This window comes from Meles meles, chromosome Y (assembly GCF_922984935.1).
Source record: "Meles meles chromosome Y, mMelMel3.1 paternal haplotype, whole genome shotgun sequence".
NCBI lineage: Eukaryota > Metazoa > Chordata > Mammalia > Carnivora > Mustelidae > Meles > Meles meles.
In genome coordinates this window covers 806,377-834,373 of record NC_060088.1, presented here as the reverse complement: position 1 = coordinate 834,373, position 27,997 = coordinate 806,377, and the positions used below count along the sequence as shown (strand labels likewise).

At 51.6% G+C, this 27,997-nt stretch overlaps 1 protein-coding gene across 4 annotated transcripts; it reads right to left on the bottom strand.

Moving 5' to 3' along the window:
* Positions 1-8: 8 nt before the first annotated feature.
* On the bottom strand, positions 9-27,997 carry LOC123935851 (granulocyte-macrophage colony-stimulating factor receptor subunit alpha-like). Of its 4 annotated transcripts, none has more exons than XM_045996689.1 (12): positions 27,947-27,997; positions 22,672-22,765; positions 19,056-19,216; positions 11,338-11,464; positions 11,083-11,212; positions 10,423-10,607; positions 8,016-8,149; positions 5,920-5,943; positions 3,736-3,871; positions 2,286-2,379; positions 1,858-1,924; positions 9-322 (listed from the first exon to the last, which is right to left on the bottom strand). In XM_045996689.1, exons 2-12 carry the CDS (start codon positions 22,742-22,744, stop codon positions 245-247), a joined length of 1,209 nt encoding a protein of 402 aa, XP_045852645.1. In that variant the 5' UTR covers positions 22,745-22,765; positions 27,947-27,997; the 3' UTR covers positions 9-244. The 4 variants fall into 4 exon arrangements, with proteins under 4 accessions (XP_045852645.1, XP_045852643.1, XP_045852644.1 ...); XM_045996687.1 differs by lacking the exon at positions 27,947-27,997 and adding an exon at positions 27,533-27,814; XM_045996688.1 differs by lacking the exon at positions 27,947-27,997 and adding an exon at positions 27,533-27,814 and having other exon boundaries at positions 11,095-11,212.

The window sequence follows — 27,997 nt, the reverse complement described above, 5'->3', positions numbered from 1 at the left end:
CCGTAGAACCATTTTATTTCCCCCGGAGTCAAAAATACAGAAATCAGGAAGGACACGCCCGTCAGAGGCATACGGCGCCCCTGGCTTGGACGCCAGTATGAAGCCAGAAAGCCGTGCTGTTGGGTTTTGGGCGGCGGTGCTGGGGGCCGGGGGAGACATGGTCCCCAGATGTGAGCGTGCGATGCTCCTTGGCGACATTTTCCGGGGAGGCAGGTGGCGCGGGGAGAGGCCGAAGCCACACCAGTCAGGACAGGTCCTCCACGATGAGGACGTCCTCGGGGTCCCGGGAGCCCGGCGGCGGGCGCCCCTCCTCCCAGGAGACCTGGCAGAGAGAAGACGGGCAGCCTTGAGGGCACCCACGTGCGAGACCCTCGTTGTGCCGCCGAGAAAGTGCCCGTGCCGAGTTTCATAGTTCGCCGCGGCCGAAGGGTGGACCCTCACCCCTCCAGTTCATGCTGGGGAAGGTCGCTCTGCCACGAACGGGAGCAGAACTCTGCCACCTGCTGCCCCGTGGACCGACCCTGGAAGCACGATGCTCCGGGGGAGGAGAGACAGGCCAGACCCCGTAGCATGGGACCCCCAGATCCAAAACGGCCAGGACAGGCAAATCCACAGACAGAACGTGGACGCGTGCTCGCCGGGAGCTGGGGAGGGGATGGAGGGGACCATCACGGGGACGGCGTCTCCTTTGGGGGGTGCAAAGGCTCAGGGCACCAACAAAGGGGGTGTCAGAGTCCCCCTTGGAGGACACAGCTCCCTCCATCCTGGACGGTGGCGGCCGTGGGGGCCTGGGGGATGACGGCTTCAGGACTCAGGGCGGCCCCCCCAGCATAAGAGGGAGTGACCTCGGCCAGCCTGAGCCTGAAAATCCTGTTTCTAGCCCGGACCTTATAGGGGAGATCCCTTCGTGTCGAATGTGAAATAGGGATCCTGAGAGCCACCTGCCGGCTGCTCTGGGCTCTCAGACGAGCAGCGTTTCCTGGACCACGTGTTACAGGACGGGGTCCCGCAAGGGGTCTGGGGACCCCCTGTGCCAGCCAGAGTGTGGGCTGTGGACGGACCCTGAGAAGTCGGGTTGGTCCCCTAACTCAACAAGGCCTTCCCAAGTTGAGGAACGGTGAGACCCACGGCAAAGCCCCCTGCAAAAGCCACAACCTCACCCCAGTTTTTTTCCATGAACCCTCAACCTCATCGGGAGGGCACCCAGGCCTTGCAGAAGCCCCAGGGGGAGCCCAAGGGGGTGGGCTTCCCAAGGAAACAGCCTCAAGCCCGAACCAGAGCCCCCGTGGTGGGGGCGTCCCTCCACTCCTCACTGGGCAGCACGTGGGGCTGATGCACGAGGTTGGTCAGAAGGGGCAGCGCTGCCGTCCTGGGGAGGGTGCCTCACCCGAGAGACAGCGGCGGCCCCAGGGAACCACGGTCAGGGGTTGAGTGGTGGCCCCCGAGAGCCCGCGTCCATTCAGAGCCGTGAGACATAGCTCTATGTGGAAATAGGGTCTGTGCCCATGTAATGGGTTCGGGGTCTCCGGATGAGGGGTGTCTGACTGGGGAGAGGGAGACCTACGCTCCCGGTGCCTGAGGGCCGGCCTGGCATTTCTGGCAGGGAAATGGGGTCACCCCACGTCCCCTGCTCCAGGGGCCGCTTCTGTCTTGAGCCCCAAGTTGTGGTCTTTGTGGTGAGGTCCCCCTCCCTGGAGGATGGAGTTTTGTGCTGAAGGCAGATGGACCCCCATGCCTCCCCTCTCCCTCGGAATTGCACGCCAGTGTTGGGGAGCGCAGGACACCCCTGCCCAACCAGGCTGCACCCCTCGGAGCAGCCCCCGCCTCTGGACTGGGAGCCGGAACGGGCGCACCCACCTCCGGGGAGAAGAGGGTCCTCGTGAGTTCCTTCTTCACCTGCGGGATGCGGGGGAACAGACTGTACCTGCCGAGGAGGGGGATACCGTGAAGGGCACACCGAGGGGGGCGCGCCCTAGAGCCCCGGCCCCCCACCCCTCCTACAGAAACCCCGCATGCACTGCAGTGGCCAGGCGGGGTCTGCACCGTCCAGACCGACCTCACCGCTGTGGCCATGCGGCCAGGACAGACGTGGCTGGCGCAGCGGGAGACCTCCCATCGGCGCCCCATGGACAGTCACTCCGCCTTCCTGGCCAGCCGTCAGCAACCTGCAATCCGAGCCTGGACTCTGGATTCACCCTCCCCTGGCCATCCCGCGCGCTCAGGGGTCCTGCACCAGGGTGGGAAGGGCAGGGGCGAGGGTCCTGGGTCCAGGGTTGGGCGCTCACCACTTGCAGAAGCACAAGAGGACCAGCGCGGGCACCGCCGTGGCCGCCACCAGCACTCCGAACAGGGCGCCGCGGAAATCCTGCTCTGGGAGGCCTGGTGGGGACGAGAGGCAGAGGGTCAGGAGCGCGTGCGCGGGAGTGGGTGGTCCGCTTTGCGCACAGGTTTTGCGGGATGACCGGAGGATTAGGGATGGGGGTTGCTGGCGGAAGCAGGGCTACAGCGGAGGACGACAGGCCTTCCAGAGGAGACGGGAAGGACGGTGGGGGGAATATGGACCCTCCCTCGGGTCCTGTGCCCATGCCGCCCCCCCACCCCTGGCGGTCCCCACCCATCTCCACGCCCTACTCCCGAGAGCCCATCCACCACAGACATTTGCGCAAGGACACAACTAGTACCGCGCAACGCATTCCTTCTCATGGACGTTCACTTTCAACACGGTGCTACGTAGCCAAAGGAATGAATGCGTAACTGTGAAACTCCAGGGTGGGACAGGGGTGTGTTGTCTATTGCCCTGGAGGCTTTTCTTGGGGAACCCTGATGTGACCTGGGCGGTCTATGCAGCTTCTGGGAGCTGTGAACCTCTTCTTTGGAAAGAAGGAGTCCCACACTTGCGTTCGGGGGGTCCTCTGGGAGAGGGCATCCAGCTGGGGCATACTTTGAGCTCCTGCCCTGTCACTCCCCGGAACGGATGTGTGGGACTCCTAGAGGGATGTCCCCACGGACTCCTGTCTTGTGGGATTTCCACCACCCCTGCAAGGAAGTACGCTGAGAGGCCGGTGAGGGACAACCTCCGGCCAGACCCCCAGAGCGCCATGAAACCCTCCATTTCCGTTTCCTGCCACCAGCGCTACCGCGTGCTGGGAGCTGTCACATTGTAAACCACGAGCTCTGGGATACCCCTCACTGACCCCATAAAGGAGAGTGTTGGTTGGGCACCCAGGGGGACGGGTGGACCTCCCCCGGGCTCTGGCTGACCCTTCTGGGGAAGGGATCATCCCTGGGTTGGGGCGTGGCCAGCATCTGGCGCCTTCCAGACACCTGAGCGGAGCTAAGGGAACAGTAGTCCATGGGGGCTGGTGCCCTGTGGTTCATTCTTGGGGGGCGTCCTCCTAGGGTGACCCCAGGAGCACGGGAGGGAGCGCACGGCAGCAGGACACACTGAAGGTGGTGTGTTTGGGCGGAGAGCTAGTAGGGACTGCCCCGAGCCCCCTCCGCTGGGAGGGGCTCCTGTGCGCTCAACGGATCCCCGAAAAGATGCGGGCGCCCTAACCCCAAAACCTGGCAACCGGACCTTATGGGAACAGGACCATCTCCGGTGTGATGAAGTGAGGGGTCCCACGGGAGCTCGCTCTGGACGCAATAGCAGGCATCCAGGTAAGACCCCAGAGGAGCCGCGCTGGGGGACCCTGTCTGATATCCCTCCGCGGCGCACCGGGGTCAGGCGCTCACCGAGACGCAGCGTCGGGCTCCACTCGCTCCAGAGCTCGTTGTGCAGATAGCGCACCCTCACCCGAAGCGTGGTGTCCGGCCTGACGGCGGAACGCGGCACCACGTACACATTCGCGTCTTGTCCCCTCTGGAAAACCTTGAAGAGAAGAGGGCACCGTCTGGGACCGGCGTTGGGGACGCGGGAGGGTCCCCTGGAGTCTGAGCGCTGGGGTCCTACGCCTGAGGCCCACGACATCCGCGCATCTCTCTGTCCCCAAGAAGGGACCCTAAGGGGCTCTCCCGTCGGGAGGTGGACTCCACGCCTGCAGCGCACGGCTCCCCAAGCTGCGCCCACCGCTCGCGCAGAGTCCCCAGGCCCTCGGGGCCTGACCTGCCGTTACTCCAAATCTACACACTGGCAGCCGCGAGTGGGTGCGTGGACAGGAGCCCCACCTGGCCTCACCATTTCTGGGGGGCACAGCTGGCCTCTGAATGCCACAGCGCTGGCCGGCCTCCAGGGGCCTGCCGTCCCCTCCTGGGGCCAAAACGAGGCCAGTTCTGAGACAGGCCTCACGTGTCCCTCTGGACGACGACCCCCTGTCCGTCCATGTCACAGAGCACGTGCGGGTCTGGAGAGACCCGCGGAGGAAGAATGGCTGGAACACTAGGCGGTCAGCGAGGAGAAGCAGGCCCAGCCTGCAGGTCCACCCGAGCAGGGATGCATTTCCTCACGCGCCATGACCCCCTGCAAATCCCCGACTTCTCCAACCGCGTCCTGGGGCAGGAGCAGAGTGGGACGTACAGAGTCCCTGCTTGCCGGCTGGGTCCAGGAGTTGTGGTGTCTCTTCGCAGCATAGATGGGAGGATGGACAGTGATGCAAGTTTGCACAACCCGGAAGCCCCAGGACATGCTCTTGACTGTTCCTGTTGCCTGGAAGAACCCAGTTTCTTCTCACGCCTCCGTGATGAAATATTTTGCCTTTATCCGCTGTGCGGCTCCTTTTGGACCCGGAGGATCCCATGCCACTCGCCCCCTCAGCCACAACAGCCCTGGGGCAGGTCCTGGACAGGCCCCAGCATGGACTCAGGGAGCTTCCAGGCCAGCCCGTGCAGACAAACGCGGAGGGCAACAGCAGGGACTCCCCCAGTCCCCGAGGAGAGCCCCCGAGGCAGCGAGAAGCCGTACATGTTGCTTGTCCAATGTCCGTGGTGCACCAGGTCTCATGTGTCATCCGAGTCGCTGATGGGACCCAGACAGGACAGCTGTCTCCCCAAGGCCGGCCTCCGGGGACACCTTCAGACTGCACCCAGCCCTGGTTGCACGTGTGCTGGCCGCTGCAAGTGTGGTCCACGGGCAGCACCGGCATCCCGTGGGAGCAGGTAATGCCTGCAGGAGCCCAGCGGAAGGATAAGACAGGATCTGAGAGGTGGGGGTTCCTGCAGCCCTTGAGAGGGCACAAGGGGATGCTTGTCTCTGTGTGAGTGCCATGGGGCAACAGGGACCAAAGGCCACATACGCCACAGCTCAAAACCACAGAAAACTATCCTCCCCCAGCTCTGGAGTCCAGAAGCCCCACTGAGATCCATGCAGGACAGGACCACTGAGATCCAGGCGGGGCAGGGCCATTGAGATCCAGGCAGGACAGGGCTGTGCTCCCTCCTGAGGCTCCAGGGGAGGGTCCTTCCTGTCGTTTCCAGCTTCTGGGGCTCCAGGCGTCCCTGGACTTGTGGCCACATCCCTCCCATCTCTGTCTCCATCTTCCCGTGGCTTCTCCTCTGTGTCTGTGTCTCCTCTTCTGTCTCTTACAAGGACTCTTGTCTTGGATTTAGGGCCACCCTCATCTAAGATCCTTCCCTTTTACTTGCAAAGATGCTGTTTCTAAACCAGACCCTGTTCTGGGCATCTGGGCAGACATGAGTTTTTGCAGGACGGTGTTCAACGCACGACAAACTTTCAGCTGGAAAAGTCCGAGGCGGTGCGTCTGGAAGAAGACCATTGCTCTGTCCGCGGGGTAGGTGATGACCCGTGACTGGAGCTGAGTCAGAGGCTTTCCCGAAAACACAGCTTCTCAATCTGAGACTAACAGCCTGACGGACACGAAGGGGCTCATGGGGACCCCACCGCCGAGGTGATCTGTGAACACTGATGCTTGCTGTGCCTTCGGGCCCAAGCAAAGGAGGCATAGAGAAAGAAGAGATACTTACGGGGTTTGTCTTGGAAGGGCTGCCCTGTAAGAAAAGGGAGGGTTGTTAGCATCTGGGTTTTCAGCGTTATATGCAAATGTGGGAACCCACCTGGACCCCCAGAACTGGTATGAAGAACCCTTCTCAGAGCTTCCCTTATCTGCCGAAGAGCAGACGACTGGCAATGAGGCATGCCACCAGCTCCCCCTTTGGGGAGACGTCCCTTCCAGGATGGACGGGGAATGTATCATAAATTCCATCTCCAGGGGACTTTGATGCCCGTGAAGAAGACAAAGAAGACCACGGGTACCTGCCTCAACAAGCATCATCACAATTGTTCTTATCCCTGATTTCTTCTATAAACCCATTTGTCCCTCTTCTGGAAGCATTTTTTCCCCTCTCCCTGTCCCCTGGTTAGGTAGGTAGTAAGATCCTTAGTTGAGTTATTCAAGAGTCACACCTTTGGTGAGCTTTTATATGCATATGAATGCCTTTTGCCCCCCCCCCCACCCCATTTATTTAATTTACTGCCCTCAGGTTCAGGACCTTAGAGGGTATAGGAACAGCTTTTCCTCCTCAACACAAAGTTTCCTTGTTGTGAATTTGTCTCTGGCTGCTGAGTTTGCTCCCGGGATGTTAATAAGGAAGAAGAAGGCAACAGCTACAGTAGCTTTTTTCTGCATCACTGGATGTTCAAATGTCTAGTAAGGACTGACCGTCTCAGACACCCTCTGCCTCGTCCAGCACTGACTGAGGGCAGCTGCCAGGCTCTGGGCAGAAAGCCAGAGGGGAGCTCACTGCCCACCTGGGGCCTCCCGTGCACGGGACGCTCAGGCCTGCACAGCTGTGTGAGGTCACCTGCCTGGAACCAGTGTGAGGTCAGCTGGGCATAGTTCCCCGTGGAAGGTCATCTGTGAGAGGTCACTGAGGGGAGGTCCCTTCTGTGACGTCACTCACAGGAGCCCTGGGGAGGAGGATGTGGGTGGGCAGGGCCAGAAGCCACAGACTCCCGGCAGGGTGCCTCCAGGACTCCGACTCTAACCCAAGACCCACACTCAACCTCGCAAGGGTTTTAAGGACAGAAGGGACGCGACCTCATTTCTGGTTTGAAAGATGCCCACCGCTGAGTGGTTCACATCTGGGTGGGGCCTGGGGGTCACCTGCAGAGCCCTGAAGCATGCGGAAACTGTGATGTCAAGGACCATGCGGATATGGGACGGGGCCAGCAAGACTTACTGAGCACCAACTGTGTGCCCAGAACCCTCAACTTTGCCGTTGCCATATGCATAATCACAGCATCCTTGTGCTCACGGAACCTGCCTCTGTGAGGTATGTGCAAAGGCCCTGAGGTCTGGGGTGCTCGGGACTGAATCCTGGAGTAGCCTTCCACCCCTGCCTCTGGGCTTGGGGTGCATGTGGATGCCCCAGGCCACGGGGAAACAGAGATGCTGAGTGTCCGGGGGAAAGTCCCCAATTTCCAGGACTCGGGGACGCGTCCAGATCTCAGGTTGCAGAAGCTCCCTTGGCACAGGTGTGCTGAGGGGACGGGGAGCAGGTGGCGAGCTGAAGATTCAGGGGAGCTCCCAGTGCACCTGTCGTGAGCCACCCATTCCCAGCTCATTTCATGTTTTGTTTCCCAGAAGGTGGAGAAAGGGGCTGCGTCCCATTAGGGTGTCTACTCTGATCTTCTAGAAAAGGCAGCTGATGGGAACGGTGATGGGCAGAGTGTGCATGGGTGCACACGAGAGGCGTGGGGGAAACCCCTTGGCCTTCCCCTCAGTTCTCTTACAAACTGAAAGCGACTCAAAAAAAATAAACTATTTCAGGGCTCCCTGGCTGGCTCAGGCTGAGGACCGTGCAACCCTTGGTCTCAGGATCCCGACCTCAAGTCCCACGTTTTGCATAGAGATTACTTTTAAAAAATAAAAATAAAGAAGTGGATTTCATGGAGGGAAAAAAAGGAATGAACCACCCGTGTAGGGTACAGGGCACAGGAGGTCCCAGACAACAACTTTCGGGAGCAGAGTCTCTGGTCTGTGAGCCGGGGTTGAGCTCTGCAGGAGAAGACGGGACCGGACACGGTTTGCAGGTCCTTCACGGAGGTCGGGGGCTCTTACCGGTCTTTGGATGTCCAGCTCATAATACAAGACTTGAGTCGAAAGCTCGTATCGGATCTCGGGGTTCTCCCAGCGGATAATGTGATGCGATGTGTTGTGGGCAATCGTGATGTTTGTTGGGGGGTCGTACTTTTCTATGGAAAATAAAACAGAAACAACAACAAAAATCCTCACAAACACCCAGGGGTCGGTTTTGGGGACGGGGGTCCCGGTGGATTGCACCTCTGTAGGAAATTGTCCTATATTTCTTTTTTTTGCAGGAGAAAAGAGAAGGTGCACTGGGCTTGGAAAAGGAAGGTTCAAGCCAGCTGAGGGTACCTGAAGGGACTGTCCCCTCCGTGGTGCCGGCCACCCCTCCTGGTTGAGTACCCCCCTCCGTGACCCTGCTGCAGATTGCCGGGACCCCAGGTAAGGACACCAGTAGACGAGCATGTCCTTCTCAGTGCCTCATCTTCGGGACATCCAACTCTGGGGACCTAAGTCACCCAGGATCTACGTGCACCTACCAAAGCAGGTTGAGTATTTGTCATCTTAAAAGCATCCAAGCGCTCGGCTGAGTCAAAAATGCCAACCAATGCACCAGACGGTTTGTGTAGAACCAGACAGCGTAAGGACATGGCTTGAGGACCCCTTCCTTCGACGCAAGGTACAGATGATGCTCCAGATTATTGGCAGAAATCCACAGAGTGGGCGAAAATTAAAATAAAAATGGGGGTCACCCCACGGGCATACACCCGTATGAGGCTGAACACGGCAAAGCCTTCTGTTCTGGTTTCTGCTCTCAGATTGCAAACCAGCGCCTGTTTTGTGGCCGGTCGAGTGCGGTGTCGTTCCCGCTTTTGTGCTTTGGGTTGGCGATTTCGCCATTTGGAACGGCCCCCAAGCGTGCCCTTGGGTGTTGTCTGATGTGTACCAAGGGGACTGGCACGTCACCTCCAAAACAGGACACTTTGGCACAAGGGTTATTTGGAACCACAGGCAACCAAGAGTCATAGATACAGAGAGAAGACTTTCTGGGGACGCCTGGGTGGCTCAGTGGATTAAGCCGCTGCCTTCGGCTCAGGTCATGATCTCAGGGTCCTGGGATCGAGCCCCGCATCAGGCTCTCTGCTCCGCGGGGAGCCTGTTTCCTCCTCTCTCTCTGCCTGCCTCTCTGCCTGCTTGTGATCTCTCTGTGTCAAATAAATAAATAAAATCTTTAAAAAAAAAGAAGACTTTCTGGAGCTTTCCTTATCGGACTAAAACCAGAAACTTCTGAGAAAGTAAGATTGCCACAAATCCTGTCCCTGGGGACGTTTTCTGTCCGTGAAAGTCAGTGCCAAATCGTATCTGCACAAAAAACCCCTCACTAATACAACCCTCTCTCCCATTACTTTCCGTATATATTGACCACTTCTAAAAGCACAAATCCGTTTTCATTTAACTCCACAATTAATTGATTTTTATTAAAATGGTATAAAGTAAAAAAAAATTTAAAAAATGATTTATAACTCCCTGAATCTAACCACTTCCTTGGGACGTTTTCATTTATTTTCTGTGAAGCCCTCCCCCATGCATATCAAACTTAAAAATTAAAATTGCATTTGGGTGCTTTTCTCCCATTAATAGAGCATCTGTCAGTTTAATTTGCAAGCCCTGCTTACAGAACCTAAGAGGGTAGGGGAAAACCTTTTTCTTTTCTTTTCTTTTCTTTTCTTTTTTAAGATTTTATTTATTTATTTGACAGACAGAGATCACAAGTAGGCAGAGAGGCAGGCAGAGAGAGGGGAGGAAACAGGCTCCCTGCTGAGCAGAGAACCCAATGTGGGGCTCGATCCCAGGACCCCGAGATCATGACCTGAGCCGAAGGCAGAGGGTTAACCCACTGAGCCACCCAGGTGCCCCCGGAAAACGTTTTTCTTCTTTTGCATCCCTACACACCAGAAGGTCATGATGCGACTGTTGGAGCAAATACACACATGCGATAAGCATTGTTCAGTCTAGAGGTCTAGGGCTGTGGGCGTTGTGTGCACCATTAATTCATCAGCAATGTGCATTACGTAAGATGTCTTTAAACAGAAACACAATTATAACACAACGAACCGTGTTTTTCCACCCCAGCAGCTGTGATGAGTCGGATTTTGCAAATTCCGGATTTGCAGGGAATTTACAGAAATTAGCAAAAATGGATAGGTGACATGAACACATGATTTCCTGCATCCCACCCCAAGGGGACAGTCAGGACCGCCGTGCCCGTCTGTCTCTGCCTGTTCCCCCGACCTCGAGTGCCGATCCTGGATCCTGCTCAGGCTGGTCCTGAACCCAGGGCCGCGTCCCACACGGCGGGGGTGTGAGTCCAGATGCGTGAAGCCCGCTCTCCTGAGTAGGGGGCGTGTGGGGGAGAACACAGGTCACGGGAGCATCTTACCGATCTTACGGGCTTCAAATGGAACGAAGTCCAGAAACGGGATTGTGGTCTCATTGCTGGTCCCATTCACTAGGAAGAAGTAATTATCCATACCCTGCGGTTCACCGAGTTCATCGAAATGGCAGCCCACGCGTGTCCCCGTGGGGTCTGTGATGTAATGCACGCACTCCGCCTCGTCCTCGTGCCTGCCGTTTGCAAAAGGGACTTGGGAAAAGCCCGACTGTGTATCCTTCTGGGCAGACATTAGCAGCAACGAGATCTCCTCCCCAACCCAGAAAAGCCTCCCCACAAAACCCCAAAACCGACACAAATCTGTCCCCAAAAAAGCACAAAACCAGAACGGGATATGCGTCCTAGGGAATCAGCCAAGGCGTGGCACAGACAGGGATGGATCCCGCCCTTGGCAGGGCGAAGCCTCCGCAACCGTTCCGTGCATGATAAACATCACGAAATTGTGGCTTTCGTCCTCCATTTAGGACGGAAGGAGGGTTTGCAACTCAGAGCGAGGCGGCCGCGAAGGCGCCGCGTCTCCCCTACCAGGGTTCTGCGATTTTGTGACGTTTCCGGGAGGAGCCCACTGGGGTCCCCCGGCTCGCTGGGCCCCTCCCGTTATGATCCACGCATAGATCCCCCGTGGTGCAGGGACGGTGTCCGGCTTACAGGGAGGCCCACCAGAAGAGCCGGTAGCGGACGTCGGCCGGGGCTCGGGGGCCGGGCGCCCAGCGGCAGTTCATGAGACGGACGTTGTAGATGAAGCAGGAGAAGTTCACGGCGCCGGAACCTTCCCTGCCTGGGAAGACACCCACGGATGCTCTCAGAGGTGGCATCGTCACCAGCAGCCCTCGAGGGGTGACCCGAGTGCGTGCCCATCACACTGGGCGGGAGCCGGACGCCCACCCACTCAGGGGGCCTCACCTGGGTTCGCAAAAGGCAAGACTTCCTGGAATTTGGCCCCATCACAGGTGACCTTCACGGTCAGGTTGGCTCCCCTGTGCAGCACGCGGTTGGGGAAGATGCAGAAGTACGTGCCGTCCTCTCTGACCTGGAGAGGGAACCATGGAGAACCCACACGTCACGCACGCACTCTGGGCTTCCTCGGACCCTACTCGGCCCCGGGAGAGGTCCACGGCTGGGCGTCCCCGTCCCGGATTGCGTACCACTCAGACCCCTTTCCAAGCCTGTGGCGCGTTTCCTTTTCGGAAGGAGTCCCCACCCGGTGGGTCTGAGCCTGAAGGGCAGAGTGAATCCTACTGGCAGAGACAATTGCAGACACCCCGCAGCCCGGAGATAGACCCCAATCGGCAGGACAAACTTCGCCGAACCCTTCCCCTGGTTCCCCCGAATGATACCTGCCCCAAGACCTGCAGGAAACCTACCCTTGCCTGTAATAACCAGCGCACGGGTCCTGCTGAGTGAGACGCGGGGGAGACGGCTGACCCTGCAGTAATGTAACTAGCTCACACCTGGCCCAGAATGGCCAGGATCTGAGTCACACCAACGCTGTCCCTGATTCTGTCCTTCCTTCCAGTGTTGCGTAAGGATTATTCTGACCCAGAAGCAACTGAGAACCAGCAGATATAGAAAGAAACCTTCCTGGAGCTTCCCTGATCGGACTAACTGCAGGAACCTGTACAAACACACATGACACGGAACCCCGCTCTCTCTAGGGGAAGTTTTAGGACCATGAAGAAGGCAGAAACTCAGCACCGAGACGGACCGGTACAAACCATCCTACGAACATAAACCTTGTCTTCCAAGAGTGTCCTTCAAATATCTATCTCCCCTCCCCTGTCCCTGCCAATTTGCTGCCCTTAGCAGCCTCAAACGCTTTTCCTGCTTTAATGTATCTGCTCTACGTGAAAAACGGTATACAAACTCTCAGGTCTAACCACTCCTTTGGGGGCATTTTCTTCCTTCTATCAAGACACCCACGTCGTGCCACCTAAAATTTTTAACAGCACACAGAACGTGCGTGCCTTTTCTCAGTTCATCTGTCTTCTGTCATTCTAATTTGCGGAGCCTCGGGGACAGAACTTAAGAGGGTGGACAGAAGTGGTATTGTGCGCCTGCACCACGATAGAGCTTTCCCAGTCCTTTGCGTGACTCTGAGGCTCTGCCTAAGGTCAGAGTTGGTGGCCGACACCCTGGCTGGAGCCCCCTTTGTCCTCATTTGGGGGGGGGTCTTGGTTGATGTGATCAGTTCACATGAGCGTATTTTATTAATGCTCCTGTAGTAATACAGCTGTTTTGTCTTTGTGGGGGAGGCTTTCCGGGTTTGGGGGTTGGATTTTGTGTTTGATTCAGTTCCCCCAACAAGTGTTACTAGGGATGCAGGGTGGTGAGTGGCCACAGTGCCCTGGGGGTCGGGGAGGTTTGGTGGGGGGAGATCAGATGCGTGAATATTCCTGAGAATCCAGCCAGGCCTGCCCTCCAGCACAGCTTCTGGGAGGGGATTCCTGAAGCATCCAGGATTCTGGAAGCAAGGCCAGGTTATAATGGGGGAGGGGGTTCTGGAGACACTTGGGTGACCTGGGACTTACCAGGCCCACCAGGCCCAGGGCAGGGAGGGAGCTGCCCTTGTGTAAAGAAAATCAATGAGGACCCAAGTTGCGAAATGATTCTGCCATAGGAAATAGAGGACGATTTACTTTTTTTCCTCGAAATGACGGTAGAACACGTGTCATTTCTGAGTCTACTGAAACCCTTTGTCGCGAAAAGGTTTTCCTGCACAAAACAAACAAACAAACAGAAACGGTTGCTTGGGAACCCGAAAACAACCAGGTATTTTGAAAAAGGATGATCAGCGACGACCTGGGGCTGGGGAGGGGGGAAGGGTTCCCCCAAGCTCCTTGGAAGGGGAACAGCCGAGCAACTATACAAAGAACAAAGAGCCCCTTTAAAACATCCAGGCAGGAAAATCTCAGATTTACATAAAAATCAGGTGATTGACAGCCTTAAAACGCCAACCAAGAGGCCACCAGCGGGGGACCCATTCAGAGGTTTTTTGGGGGGAAAAATGTTTGAAAAGAAGTTTTAATACATCTGGGCCTGTTTTTGAGAGAGATGAGGAGAAAAGCACCTTCTTCAATCATGAAGGGCTCACAAAAGTGTCCCAGTCATCCCCTATCCTGAGGCAGAATACAAGTCTTAAAAAAATATATATATATTTATAATATATATACTATATATTACATATATAATATATAATAAAATTATAATTATTACAATAATATTATATTATAATGATTATAATAATTATAATCTTTATAATTATAATTGTTATAAAATTACATTATATTATATTATATTATATAACTATATGCTATATATTTATATATATTTAAAAATATATATTCTATATATATGAATATATTTATATTTATATAATATATAATTTACATAGGGTTAGGGTTTATATGTTTTTTAATATATATATATTTCTTTTTCTAGTTCCAAAAAGGATAAAATACACCTCCTGCCTCTTTATTAGCATCCATTAGAAAATGGGTAACAGCATGGGATCTCCCAGACACGTTTGTGAATCTCTCTTACAGCTGAAGGGGATGCAGCCAGGTTCTGGGGTTCTGGGTCCCAGTGGTGTCTGTCAGGTACTTTCTTTTACCAGGATTTGTCTATTTGTGCAGCTTCATAGAGCTGGGCTGAGGGAGCCTTTTGGGTCTGCATTCCCAGACATAGTTGCAAGGTGTGTATACATTGTAGCAAGGTTCGTATAAATTGTAGCACGGTTCATATACATTGTAGCAAGGGTCGTATACATTGTAGCTAGGTTCGTGTACATTGTAGCAAGGGTCGTGTACATTGTAGCAGGGTTTGTATACGTTGTGGCAAGGTTCGTATACATTGTAGCAAGGTTCAAGCTGGTTCCCTTTCACAGCTGCATGGGAGTATGTATTTTTAATCCTTTTCCCCTTACCATGGCATCGCCCCTGAACACTCCTATGGGGGCAAAATGAGGAACTGGAAAAAATGGGCAAAGCAGCGTTCGCAGGGGCTAACAGCCCAACACAGCGTCTCATGCTAAATACGGAGCCTAAGCATGGTGACCCATGAGGTCACGAGATTTAAAAAGAACTCAAAAGGAAAAACAGAGCACGTGGAAAAAAAGGAAAAAAAAAGTCAGTACAGCAGCATCCTGTTTGTGAAAGCCCGGATTCCGTGGGTGCAGGGTGGCCTGACTAACAAGGAATCGTGGGCATTCACTGTCCACGGAGCCAGTCGGGTGGGGTCCGACCAGAAGGGTCCTTACATACACTCCGATTTCCTCAAGTTCAAAACGTAGGAAAACAGACTCAGAGCATCAGTGACGTCTGTTCGTCTGTGCCCGATCTCGTGCTGAAAGCCAACGGCAGACCCCCGGGGGCTGTTGGGAGGTCCTCACACTGCAGAGAGACCCCCATCCTGACCCGGAGCTGGGTCTCCATCGGGGGGGGGGGGACTGATAAGGAGGGAATAAAACCCAAAGTCAAGAGATGCCTTCAAGGGTTGACTGAACCTGTACCTATCCCGTCTTCCCGCAAGCATCTTTGTGCGGCCTCACAGAAAACCCCAAATCCCAGTGACCAAGTCTGCAATTGTGTTTTCTGAGTCTGTAAAAAAAAAACCACCCCCAAACCCAGTCAACTCCCAACTGAAGAAGAAGGAGGAGGAGGAGGAGGAGGAGAAGGAGGAGGGGGACTCTGACTATTTAAAAAACAGAATTATGTTTTCCCAAAGCATGTCTTGAGACATCAGGGAGTTAGAAGCACCACGCAGGCCGTTTAAAACCAAAGTGACCCCAGGCGGCAGCCCAGCCAGGGCCGTGGGGCCCCGGTTCCAGCACCTTCACTTTCCAAGCAGCAGGAAGGAGTTGGCCGCCACTCAGTTAATCTAAGATATTAGAACCCTTCTCTGCAAAAGAGCTAGCGGTTGTTGTTTTTTTTTCCCCTTTCCTGCAGAAAACCCTCAAAACAAATCTGCTCAGAGCAGGCGGAAGGAAATGAACCAGAGATTAGTAACGCGGAAAATACACATAGGCAGAAAACGGACGGCCTTGAAGAACATGTAGAGGGACTCGGTTTTATGTTGCAGGCACAGCTGGGATCTAAGGCCATCTGGAGGATATTTTATTTTATTTTTTAAAAGATTTTATTTATTTATTTATTGGGGGGGGGAGAATGAACACAAGCAGGGGGAGAGGCAGAGGGAGAGGCAGACTCCTCACTGAGCAGAGAGCCCAATGTGGGACTTGATCCCAGGACCCTGAGACCATGACCTGAGCTGAAGGCAGTTGCTTTACTGAGTGAGCCATGTGTCCCTCACAGGATACCAAATAATAATAATAATAATAATAACAATAATAAAAGAAAAGAAAAGAAAGAAAGAAAGAAAAAAGAACCAGCTTCATTTAAAAATTAAAATGTAAAAAAAATGAGGCAGCAGGCTGGCTCAGTCAGTGAACTGTGCAACTCTTGATCACGGGGTCGTGAGTTCGAGCTGCAAACTGGGTACAGATTTACTTAAAAATAAAATCCTTTTTTTTTTAAAAAAAGAAATGTAAAGCTGTAAAAAAATATAAACCCCAAAATGTCATGCTCATGCACTAAATTCAGCATTATTTAAAAAAAAAATCCCATCAAGATTGTGTGCACGGTCTGTTTTCATGAGGTCCATACAGGGAGGAAGCAAAGTGATAATCTCCGCAGAGGTCCCAAAACACATTTTCAAGAATCTGCCAGATTTGTGCTAGAGAAAAACAAGACTGAGCACTTAAATGAATCTCTTCGAGAGAACAAAGATGGTTTTTGCTTTTGGGTTTTCTTGTTGTTGTTGATGTCCGTTGTTTTTCAGCAACAGGCCGTGTTGTAATTCATACGGAAACACTAAATGTAGGAACGTTTTCTTGAATTCGCAAGGGAAAATGAGATGAACCAGAAAGCCAGAACAATTACAGAGGGGAGGGGCACTCTGGCTTTGTTCCTAAATTACAGGACGACATTCAGAAAACCAGATGCTTCTGCCAAACATATTGAATTTGTAAAAAAAAAAAAAGAAAATAATAATTATAATAAAACAAAACAAATAATCCTGGACAGGAAAGCCATTAAATCAATGCCTTCCGTGCACCCACAGCCAACATTGAAAATCGAAAAAAAAAAAAAAAAATTCAGGCAAGCCACAGAAAGCGATACAATGCTTAGAAATGACCCACTCATGAAGGAAGGTCAGCGACCCATTTCCATCTGTTGCATTATGTTAAAATTTGATTTCCTTACTTTTTATAAGCACAGGTACATAATGATGCCCGCAGCTGGGTCTCTGTGAGCCCCTACGGGGAAATCCTCTTCCTCCATCCTCCTCCCATCCTGGGCACCATAAATCCCCGCTCCTAAGGGGTGACCTTAGAAGACTACATCACTTCCCAAAAAGCCACCTCGGCACAAGGATTATTTTGAGCTGAAGGCAATTGCAAAGACCAGATAGAAGACACCCCCGGTGCAGGTCACTTGCCTACAAGCAGGACATACCTGGGAAGGTGCCCTTTGCTCCCTGGACTTTAATCTCTGGAGACAATGCAAGACCCTCCTCAGCCTGCAGATGGCGCCAGAGGAACCCATATAAAAAATCCTAAAGGGGAGCCCCGTGGACCGTGGGTTGACCCTGGGTTTTGCTCTCAGTTCCGGTTCTGATCTCAGGGTCAGGAGATACAGCCCTGCGTTGGGCCCCACAGTCACACCGAACCTGCCTGGGATTCTCTCCCTCTCTCTCTCTGCATCTCCCCCCCCTCCCATAAATACATAAATCTTTTTTAAAAAGTTCCTGCTAAAAACAGCTGAAACGATATAGGGGTCCTCCTCCCCACAGTCTGCATGGGCAGGGGTACGGGAACACAGCCCACCTGCTCATTCTGGGTTTTGGCTTTTCCCCGGGCAGCCTGGATTCCCATTTCATTCTAGAATCGGTTTATGGGGTGATCCCAGTGGGTGTCTCAAGGTACTGTCGTCCCATGGAGGGATGAAATGTCGGGGCTGGAAGCACCCCAGGGGCAGGGTTCGGGGCAGAGGACATGGATCCCTTGCAGCTTCCTGTCTGGGGTACATCTCCACTCGTTGTGGGGAACCCTCACTCCATCCCCAGGAATCCCCAAATTATTATGAAGATCATTTTAAGCTGAAGAAGTTTGGATTCAAGAGATGCAGAAAGAAACATTTTTGAGGAGAGATTTTTTTTATCTGACTTAAAGCAGAAAGTTCTGGAAAATGAGGCTACCATAAATTCCCTCTCTGGAGTGACTTCTGCTTCCAGGAAGGACATCAAGGTTAAACCTACCATGAATGGCCTCTTTGGGCAAAGCTTTGGAGTCACTAAGAAGGCAGAAAAACTTCTCAAACTTACATGAACAAGCATGATTCCAAACTTTATCTCCTGTTTATTTTCTGGAAAACTCCTTGTTCTAACCATAGAGAGCTTTATTGTCTCCTTCTTTTTTCGTACTGGTTAGGTACATAAATCCTTCACTTTAGCTATTTATTGAGCTCTGTTTTTTATAAGCTCCATATGCATGGGAATATATTTTTCTCCCTCTTTATCTAGCTTTCAACATGTTAATTCACAGGCCTCTGGGGACAGAACCTAAGAGGGTGGATGACAAGGTTTTTCCTCCCTAACATCCTTAGAATGAAACTAAGGGATTGTGTGGACTAGGTGATAAATGAATAAATATAGCCCCAAAACACAAACTGAATCCAGGGGGGCTGTTTTAATGTGAAGGGGACGGAGACCATTTAATGGGAAAATCCACATCTTTCCCCCTCCTCCCTCACAAAGGAGAGAAATCAAACGAAGGCATATGCAAAAAAGACAGCTATTATATTCTCCCTCATATGTGAGATGTAGTGTGTAAGTTCTATTCCCACCATATAGAAGCAGACTGAAGGAGGCCATCCTGTATATGGGATTTGCCCCAGTCCCAAATAGACCACTTTGGCATATGAATCATTTTGAGCCGGGGGGCATCTGACAAATGGACAGATACAAGAGGGCTTCTCTGTCTCCTTATCTCCATAGAAGCAGGACAAAAAAGACCCTTTCACAAAGGGTTTTCGCACCTTCTCCTGTGCCAGGAAGATGAGAGTGACCCTTATTACTGGAGAGGGACCACCAGCACCGAGAAGACACTGCACAGAGAGACCTTAGTAAAATAACCCGTACTGGCCATTAGTTCACCTACTGATTCCTTAGTCATGTCCCCACAATTTAGTGGCTCCAGAAGCCAAAATCCCCATTCCTGCATCATGGAATCTCCTCAATTTCTCACTGCTTTATAAAAAATGGCAGGAAATCTTCCTAGTCTGACCCCTTCTTGGGGTGTTTACTTTGCTTCTCTGACTCTTCATTTATGTAAAAAGTTGAACTAAGAACAAATCTGTTTTGTCTTTTCCCCTGAAAAATCTGGCATTGGTCACTTTAATTTGCATGTCCCTATCCCAGAATCTAAGAGGATAGAGGAAATGTTTTTCTTCCCTGACAAGAGCAGTAGGAGTGGAAATCAAGGCAGGGGACTCACGAGTCATTTCACAGGAAAATTCAACATTTCCAAGGAGCAAAGCCATAAGGCGTGAGCCATGAGCACTCACCTTTGGGGCTTGTATGGTGGAAAAGCTAGCCATGGTGGGAGAGTTGGGAGTGGTAGATATCATGCATTCCTGCTGACTCACATTTCTTACGTAATTCCAGGTTAACATTCTTTTCCTTGAATCTAGCTGCATGTTTCTAATAGGAGATCTAATCTCTCCTGCTGTAATTAGAAACAAACAAACAAACCACTTAGCAGGAATTAGACCCCCCCTCCCCAGGTGATGTCATAGTTACAGGTGAAGGGAGATAACCTGCAAACATCAGGCATGGATTGTTACATTTGTTTGTTTACTGAGGCCGAATTCACACACAGAATAAACCATTTCAAAGTGAACAATTTGGGGACATTTATGAGCCCATGAAAAGATGCTCAGAACCATTAGTTATCAGGGGAATGCATAGCAAAACCATAATGAGAAGTCACTTCATTGCCATAAACTTAGCTTTGGTAATAATATTTTGAAAAACACAGAAAATAATTCAAAAAATATGAGTTAGTTCGCCTGGGTGGCTCAGTGGGTTAAGCGTCTGCCTTCGGCTCAGGTCATGATCCCAGGGTCCAGGGATCGAGTCCCACACTGGGCTCCCTGCTCAGCGGGCAATCTTCTTCTCCCTCTGCCTCTCCCCAGTGGCCTGTGCTCGCTCGCTCTCTCTCTCTCGCTACCTCTCTAAAATAAATAAGTGAAATATTTTTAAAAAATAAAGGAAAATACAAGCCAGCTATTGTCATAATTTGAAAAACAAAGGAAATAATTTGAAAAATACACAAGTAATGATTAGAAAAATATGCAAAATAATTTGAAAAGTACAAGTTCACTATAATAATAATGTGAAAAATAAAATGATTTGAAAAGTACAGAACAGTTAGCTACAGCAACACTAATTTGAAAAACACAAAAATAATTTGAAAAATACACAAAAGTTAGCTATAGTCATAATATTTTGAAAAACACAGGTAATACAGAAAATAATTTGAAAAATATGGACAAGTTAGCTATAGCAACAGTAATTTGAAAAATATAGAAACTAATTTGACAAGTACAAGTTAGCTAAGTGACAAGGTGAAAAATAAAAAAAATAGCTTGAAAAATATAGAAAATAATTTGAAAAATATAGAGAACTTAGCTATAGTAGTAAAATCTGAAAAATACAGAATATAACTTGAACGATAAAGACAAGTTAGGTATTGCTATAATAATTTGGAAAAAATACAGACAAGTTAGCTATAGTGGCAATAATTTGAAAAGTACAGAAAATAATTTGAAAAATACACAAAAGTTAACTATAGTCATAATATTTTGAAAAACACAGATAATACAGAAAATAATTTGAAAAATATGGACAAGTTAGCTATAGCAATAATAATTTGAAAAATACAGAGAACTTAGCTATAGTAGTAAAATCTGAAAAATACAGAATATAACTTGAACGATACAGACAAGTTAGGCATAGCAATAATAATTTGGAAAAAATACAGACAAGTTAGCTACAGTAGCAATAATTTGAAAAGTACAGAAAATAATTTGAAAAATACACAAAAGTTAACTATAGTCATAATATTTTGAAAAACACAGATAATACAGAAAATAATTTGAAAAATATGGACAAGTTAGCTATAGCAAAAATAATTTGAAAAATACAGAGAACTTAGCTATAGTAGTAAAATCTGAAAAATACAGAATATAACTTGAACGATACAGACAAGTTAGGCATAGCAATAATAATTTGGAAAAAATACAGACAAGTTAGCTACGGTAGCAATAATTTGAAAAGTACAGAAAATAATTTGAAAGATACAGACACGTTAGCTATAGTAATAATAATTTGAAAATACAGAAAATGATTCTTAAAATATAGAGAAATAAAAATAAAAAATCTTAAATACAGAAACAAGTTTAAATACAGGAAAAAATTTTTTTAAAGATTTTATGTATTTATTTGACAGACAGAGATCCCAAGAAGGCAGAGAGGCAGGCAGAGAGAGAGAGGAGGAAGCAGGCTCCTGGCTGAGCAGAGAGCCCGATGCGGGGCTCAATCCCAGGACCCTGAGATCATGACCTGAGCCAAAGGCAGAGGCTTTAACCCACTGAGCCACCCAGGTGCCGTGGAAAAAAATTTTTAATACAGAAAAAAATTACAGAAGATATTTAAAGTCAAAGGGCAGGTTATGGAGACTTTGGGACCCTCGGAGCCTTCTGGGAGGGAACCAAAGTGGGCTTTCCTGTGTCCATCTAATTGAGGAGCTTCTGTCCCATGCCTTCAGGATGGGCCTTGCCTCTTGGTGTGGGGCTGGGAGTGGGGACCCGGTGCATCACCTGGACCAGGCAAGAACCTGCCACAGGGAAGGACAAGTAGAAACTAACCATGAGGACTTTAATTCTCTCTGTTGGGGGGAAAAAAAGCAGGAAGGACTAATTTGCAACAACAGAGCCAAGACTATAGGATGGGGAGATGTGTCGTCTCTCCAACAAACGGTGCTGGGAAAAGCAGTCAGCCACTTGCCAAAGAGTGAAACCACAGCGCTAACCAGATTCACAAAAAATGACCTCACAGTGCATTAAAGACTTGAACGTGCAACCTGAAACCACAAAACTCCTAGGCAAGAAAAAAATAGAAACATAAAGCCACATTGGTAACTTCCTTGACATTGGTCCAAGCAATGATTTTTTTTTTTTTTTTTGACTTGACCCCAAAAGCAAAGGCAACAAAAGTAGAAAGTAGAACATGGCCCTTCCCAGAGGGCCGATGCGAGCATCAAAATTCCAGAATGTCTGGGCCCGGATCTGGAGCATCTATGAAATGCGGTCGTCAGAGAGGTGAACACCCGTCCTCATCCTCCAGGGACGAGAGACGCCCCACGTCCCCAGGACCCTAGCTCCAAACCAGGGGCTATTTCTCTCCCTGTCTCTGCACCATCTTTACTGGGCCATCCGTGTATGATTTCTACATTTTCTTGCACCTTTCTGGAGAGGTTTTACGGATGGGTAGATTTTTTGTTTTTAAAACATATACTTTTAAAGATTTTCTTTCTTTCTTTCTTTCTTTCTTTCTTTCTTTCTTTCTTTCTTTCTTTCTTTCTTTTTAATATTTTATTTATTTATTTGTCAGAGAGAAAGAGGGAGAGCACACAAGCAACGGGACCAGCAGAGGCAGAGGCCGAGGGAGAAGCAGGCTCCCTGCTGAGCAAGGAGCCTGATGTGGGACTCCATCCCAGGACCCTGGGATCATGACCTGAGCCAAGCGGGAGCCTGATGTGGGACTCCATCCCAGGACCCTGGGATCATGACCTGAGCCCAAATCGAAAGTTGGATGCTTCACTGACTGAGCCACCCAGGCATCTGAAATGTTTGCATTTTAATAAGTTTTTTTTCCCCAGGACAGGCAGAAGGTCTGACGCTTGAGCTGGGTTTGACTGACTTTTCAGTCCCTGATTCTGCCAGATGTTAAATATCCAATTATAGGTTGATTTGCAAAAGGACCCCTTTCCCTACCAGGGTGGAGGGTTGGGGGGAGATACTTTGGGTCAGGGGAGGGATGCCTGTCTCCTTCCTGCATGGGGGTATGGCAGTTTCACCCCACCAAGAGCCTGGCGTTGGAGCCCCTGCCTGTACCTACCCAGCTGTGCTTGTCCGCAGCACGCCGAGTTCAGGAGCACCAGAAAGCTCACAAGACCCAGCATGGTCGCCATGCACCAGCCCCAACGCTGTACCTACACAGGAGAAGAACCCAGGTCAGAGGTCAGATTCCAAGCTGGAACCCTCCCTTATGGCCCTCAGGGGAGTCAACAGTAATGAGCCTTTACAGAATATGCAGGAGCTCTTGGGGTGCATCCCGTGGCCTTATTTGGCCAGCAGTACCCATCCCAGTACTGGGTGGGACCACCATCCGCTTCCCATACCCCTGGTTCCCTGCAAGATCACGGTACCTCTGAAACTCTGCCGGAACTCCCCCCAAAGCATCAGTACGTTCAACATGCTTCCTTGACGACCACTTTCTGCAAGCTGGTATTGAACCGACTTTCCCCACCAGGAGTGACTTTTCCCCACCCGACCGTCACTGGCCATGGCTGGTCCAGCCCACATTTCTGCTGCTGAGATGTTTGAGTGGGGAACCATTCCGAACCCCAGAGCTACTATCGGGATTATTTTAGGCTGCTTCTCTTGTGTGGGGTGGCTGAGGGCAGGAGAGGTGAGTAAAAAAGAAGGAATGTGTGGTGAGGATACTGGTGCCCAGCAGCCACTTTGGGGTATGAGGCAACTCTGTCTGGTCCTGAGCCAAGCCCATGGGGCTACCATTTTCCTATACAACAAAGGTCCCAGCAGGCAGGAACACTCCTGGCATCATCCTTAGGGACTGACCATGGTTCACAGGGAGCTCACCTGCCTTGGTGTCCATGTGATGAGTACTGGCTTTAAAAGCCATTTGGAAGTGGGCAGGGAGCTGGGGAGCTGGTTGTGTTGCAGAAGCCAAAAAGAGCAATGGAATATTCTGATGGAAACTCTTTCGGTGTCTGGTGATTGCTGGGGCAGGGTTTTGTATCTTTGAGCGTTTTTTTTCTAATAACTGCATTAGTGCAGATCAACAAGGGCTAGACACAAAGACAGGGGATTGGCTCAGTGGCTGAATAGACACCACCAGGAGTGAGGCCACAGGTCACCTGGCTGGGATGGAAAACCTTTTTTAAAAAAATCATCATCATCATTATTATTATCATCATTATTATTAGAGAGAGAGGTGGGGGAGAAGCAGAGAGAGAGAGAGAGAGAGAGAGAATTCCAAGCAGACTCTCTGCTGAGCACAGAGCCCAGTGAAGGGCTCGATCTCATGACCCTGAGATCACGACCTGAGCTGAAATCAGGAGTAGGACGTTTCATCAACTGAGCCGCCCAAGTGCTCCGAGGATGAAATGCCTTTGTAGAAAGAACCAATATGAGCCTGGAGGCCACCAGAGACTCGAGGTGCACAAACCCCTCAGGCCATCACAGTGTTTTAGCCTCTTTCCAACCTCCAGGGATGAGAGATATTTATCTCCCTACCTGGGGGAAGCAGGTCTACTCCTCTCTGCTCAGTGTCTCATTAGTGAGTGAGAAATCTTCCTACATAGGACAGACCTAGGAAGGAGGCGAGGAAATGAGAGAGTCAGAGAGTAGAGGTTATAGGGGAGGAAAAATTGATTCCCTCTAACCTCTTAGATTCTGTTCCCAACACCCGCAAATTAAGCAGATAAAAGACTAACATGAAAACCAGCCTTAACTACAAGATATATGCATGGGGGTTCACGAAGGAAAATGTGGCTCAGGGAGACAGTCAGATGATCAGGGTTTATAAATCATCTTCAATTCAACGTCGGAAAGGGGGTTTCTGGGTTTCAAATGGGGAAAGGCAATTATGGGGAAAGGGAAAGCAGGAAATGAGTGGTAAGTACAGGCTCTTGTTCATCAGACTCTCTCCGATGATAAGAAATCTCTGGGTGTAGTCATCTTCCTGGTATAGAAACATTTATACCATTAGAAACTTTGTTTACAAATGTAATTTTCCTTCACGAAGGGGAACTTTATGTCCCCTGTCTTCTGGTAGTTAGAGAGACATGTAGAGCTTTATCTGCTTCTGCTGGTTCTCCATGGCCTGTTGCACAAAATCATCCATATGCCCAAGAGGTACACTGTAGGGCAGTGTGGCGTGGTGCCCTTCAAGACTGACCTTGGCCCCTCAGCGTGGGGTGCAGGGCTCACTGTACCAGAGCAGTGTGTGGGAGGTAGGTGCTCTGGACCAGCCCAGCAAAGACCAGCCCTCCTGGAAGGCGTTCTCAGTGCACCTGTTGTGGGTCAGCCCTGAGGCAGGGGCTGGCCTGCCTGTGCCTGCTGGTGGCAGGTCTCAGGCTCCTCCGGGCTCACAGCTTCCCACCTTCCCCTGCGGCAGGGGGGTGGGGGTGGGGTGGCCCGGCCACGCCACCAATGTCCATCGGCCACTCCGGGATCATTGCTGAAATGTTCCCCACAAGGAAGGAAACCCAGCGACATATGCGGGTCACAAAGGGAAGTCCGAGGTCTGTTTGGAGGTGCACGTTCAGGACAGGAAGGACCTATGTGGCCAAGCCAGGGGAAGTGAACCCTTTGGGGAAGGGCCTGTGCTGAGTTAGGAACCGTGTGAACACAGACCACAGAAGGGCCACACAGAACCTCAGGGTCGGCTGCCAGAGAAACTCAGAGGGGACAAAGCCAGACCCCAGCGATAAAGTTCCAGAGCGTTGTGTGAAGTTCATAGAGGAGACAATGCTTCGAGGGAAAAGAGTCATTTTCAGCACCAGGAGCTGTGGTGTTGGCCTAAGGGGGCTTGTGAGCAGTGAGGTGGACGTGTCCCTTCTCCAAGAAAGGGGAGCCCTGGGGGCTGAGTTGTGACCCCCTAAAATTCACATGTAGAAGCCCTTGCTCCCAGGACCTCAGGATGAGGCTGTATTTGGAGATGGAGCCTTTAAGGAGGAGATTAAGGTAAAATGAGGCCACTGAATGGACCCTGATCCCATAGGACGGGGGTCCTTATAGGAAGAGGGCATGAGGACACAGACACGCACGGAGATGACCACGGGAGGACACAGGGAGAACACGGGGTCAACACACCGAAGAGAGAGGCCTTAGGAGGAACCAGCCTCAGCCCTGCCTGGTTCTCAGACTCTCAGCCTCCAGGTCTGGAATCAAAAATATCTGTTGTTGAAATCGGCATATCTGGGCTATTTGTAACAGCCACCCCGGTCATCTGGCGGTCTCCCTGAGCTGCATTTTTCTCTGTGAACCCCAGAGCTTATATATGTAGTTAAGGTAGGTTTTCCTGTTCATCCTTTATCCGCTTAATTTGCAGGTGTTGGGAACAAAATCTAAGAGGTTAGAGGGAAAAGATCCCACAGCAGAGTCACCAGGAAAACAAGGCCTGGCGATGCTTGAGTGTATAAGGCTGTCCCCGCCATCCGCGGTGTCTGCATCGTGAGTCTTAGGGGCAGAGGATAGGGGTCAGTGTGCGTTGCGTTCAGAGCCCAAGAGTGGGGTCCAGACAGGCACAGATTCCTGGTGCCTCCGGAGGTGGGAGCTGGGGGCAGCTGTGTGTCTCTGTAGATACCAACCCTCCTCAGAACAGGTCAGCCTGCGGACGTGCAGCCCTGTCATCCCAGGGCATCCAGCAGTGTGGACGGAATCAGAATCCAGGACCCCAGGCTCCTCCTGGGAATGAGCTGTCCCCTCCGCAAACTCCCGATGTGTCCTGAAACTGCTGCGTTTATCGTCTTCAAACCTCTTCTCGCAAGAGACCGACAGGAGCCACGACGTACAGGCTGTGTCACCGAGGCATGGAAAGAAAACGTGGGTGTTTTTGCATTTCGCACGGGGCTCGGCATCCCGCGGGGGACATGGCGGTGTCTAGGAAGGGGGATGCGAGGACGCCCACGCTGAGCGCCAGGCCTGGGACTTCCACATTTTTCACAGAGTCTCCCTTTGCCCTTCTCATGGCGTCGACCTTGCGATGAGCCCGTTAAGCCTTCTGGACGCCCCGTTTCTTCCGCAGCTTTTATGAATGAACAGGATTCCTTCTTCCTTGGGTGTGCACGCCCACGGCCGTCCTTGATAAGACAACTCTTCTCCCTGAACCTTGTGCAAACCGTGGGAGTTTGGAGACGTGTCCGCGCTGGCTTTCCTGACCTTTCATGGGGGGTGCATGGGCAGGCAGGACCCTCTGTTCTCTCTGACGGTCATCAACGTGCCCCTCACTTGTCCCCTGTGCCTTCCCGCCCGCTTTCCTCCCTCCCGCGGGATTCTTGAGGCCAAAACCTCAGCTCCCACCTCAATGACAAATGTCCCCCCATGTGCTCCCACCACCGGGCACTTCCAAAATTAAACCCCGGGGTTGAAAATACGCAAACGTAATTCAAAGGGGTTCGAGGTGTTTCGTCCTGAATTGGGCATTGGTCTGCTTTCTTTCTGGCATTCCGGCGAGATCGCCCGACCTCTGGCCGGCCGGGGGTTATCAAGGGTACCCAGCCTCTTCCAGGAGACGCTGCTTTCATGCGGCACAACCCCCCCACCCAACCCCAAAACTTTGCCTGAGTCTCAACTTTGCTCTTGGGTTCAGTGGTTCCTGCTTCCAAGTGGAAAGATCTGAGCTATCAACGTGCAAAGCACGACCCTCGGTGACTTCAATCCTTAAAAAAAAAAAAACCCAAAGAAGGACATCCAGGCCTCGTGCGCACTGGCCGGATGCCGCGACCATTCACGCACCCCATCTGGGAAAGCCACAGTGCCACGGCGGCTTCCCCGAGACGTTGGTTCTGGTCTCTGTGCCGCGGGGTTGCTCAGCTCACCGGGCCACCCTCCAGCCCTCCCGAGAGGGACGCACGGAGCTTGCACCACGTTTCCCTCCCATTCCCAGCCTGCCCTGCCGTAGCATCACCCCAAAGCCACCATCCTATAGATGTAAGAAGCCTCAGACTTACTTGTCCCCAAGCTTTCCGGAATGTTCTCCGACCGTGCCAGCCCATTTGGAAAGCGCTGTCCTGCCTGGCGGATGGGCTGCCCGTGAGGCCGTGGTAGTCCGCGGGGCGATGGAGACCGGCGGTGCCCGAGGGCACGAGCAGAAAGCTGGGTCAACAGCCTTCTGTGCAGACACCCGCCCGCGATTCACGCTCAGGTCAGCGTCTGGAGAAACGCCCTATCTGCCCTCCGCGGGGTCCTCCTTCTCCGTGGGCGGATGGTTCTGCGTCATCTCCCCGCCGGACAGGAAACCTTCCAGCCCAGCGAGTGTCTGTCTCAAGCTCCAAGCCGGCCCCTTGCTTTTATCAGCATCTCCGAGTTCCCCTTTATTATTATTTTTTTTTCCTGCAGCAGAATCCCTCTGGCCAGTCACCCACCTGGTTCCTCTGGGGTGCTGGGGTTTCGGTGCTCTGTGTCACGGTCCCTCA

Bases quoted from the DNA above. Each gene is read 5' to 3' on its own strand.
- LOC123935851 (XM_045996687.1), bottom strand. From the start codon at position 27,577: ATGGGCTGGCACGGTCGGAGAACATTCCGGAAAGCTTGGGGACAA. The intron at 19,217-22,671 runs GTAGGTACAGGC...TTCTAATTACAG, and splicing joins CTGCGGACAAGCACAGCTGG to CAGGAGAGATTAGATCTCCT. The intron at 10,608-11,082 runs GTAAGCCGGACA...TGCAAACGGCAG, and splicing joins CTCTTCTGGTGGGCCTCCCT to GCACGAGGACGAGGCGGAGT.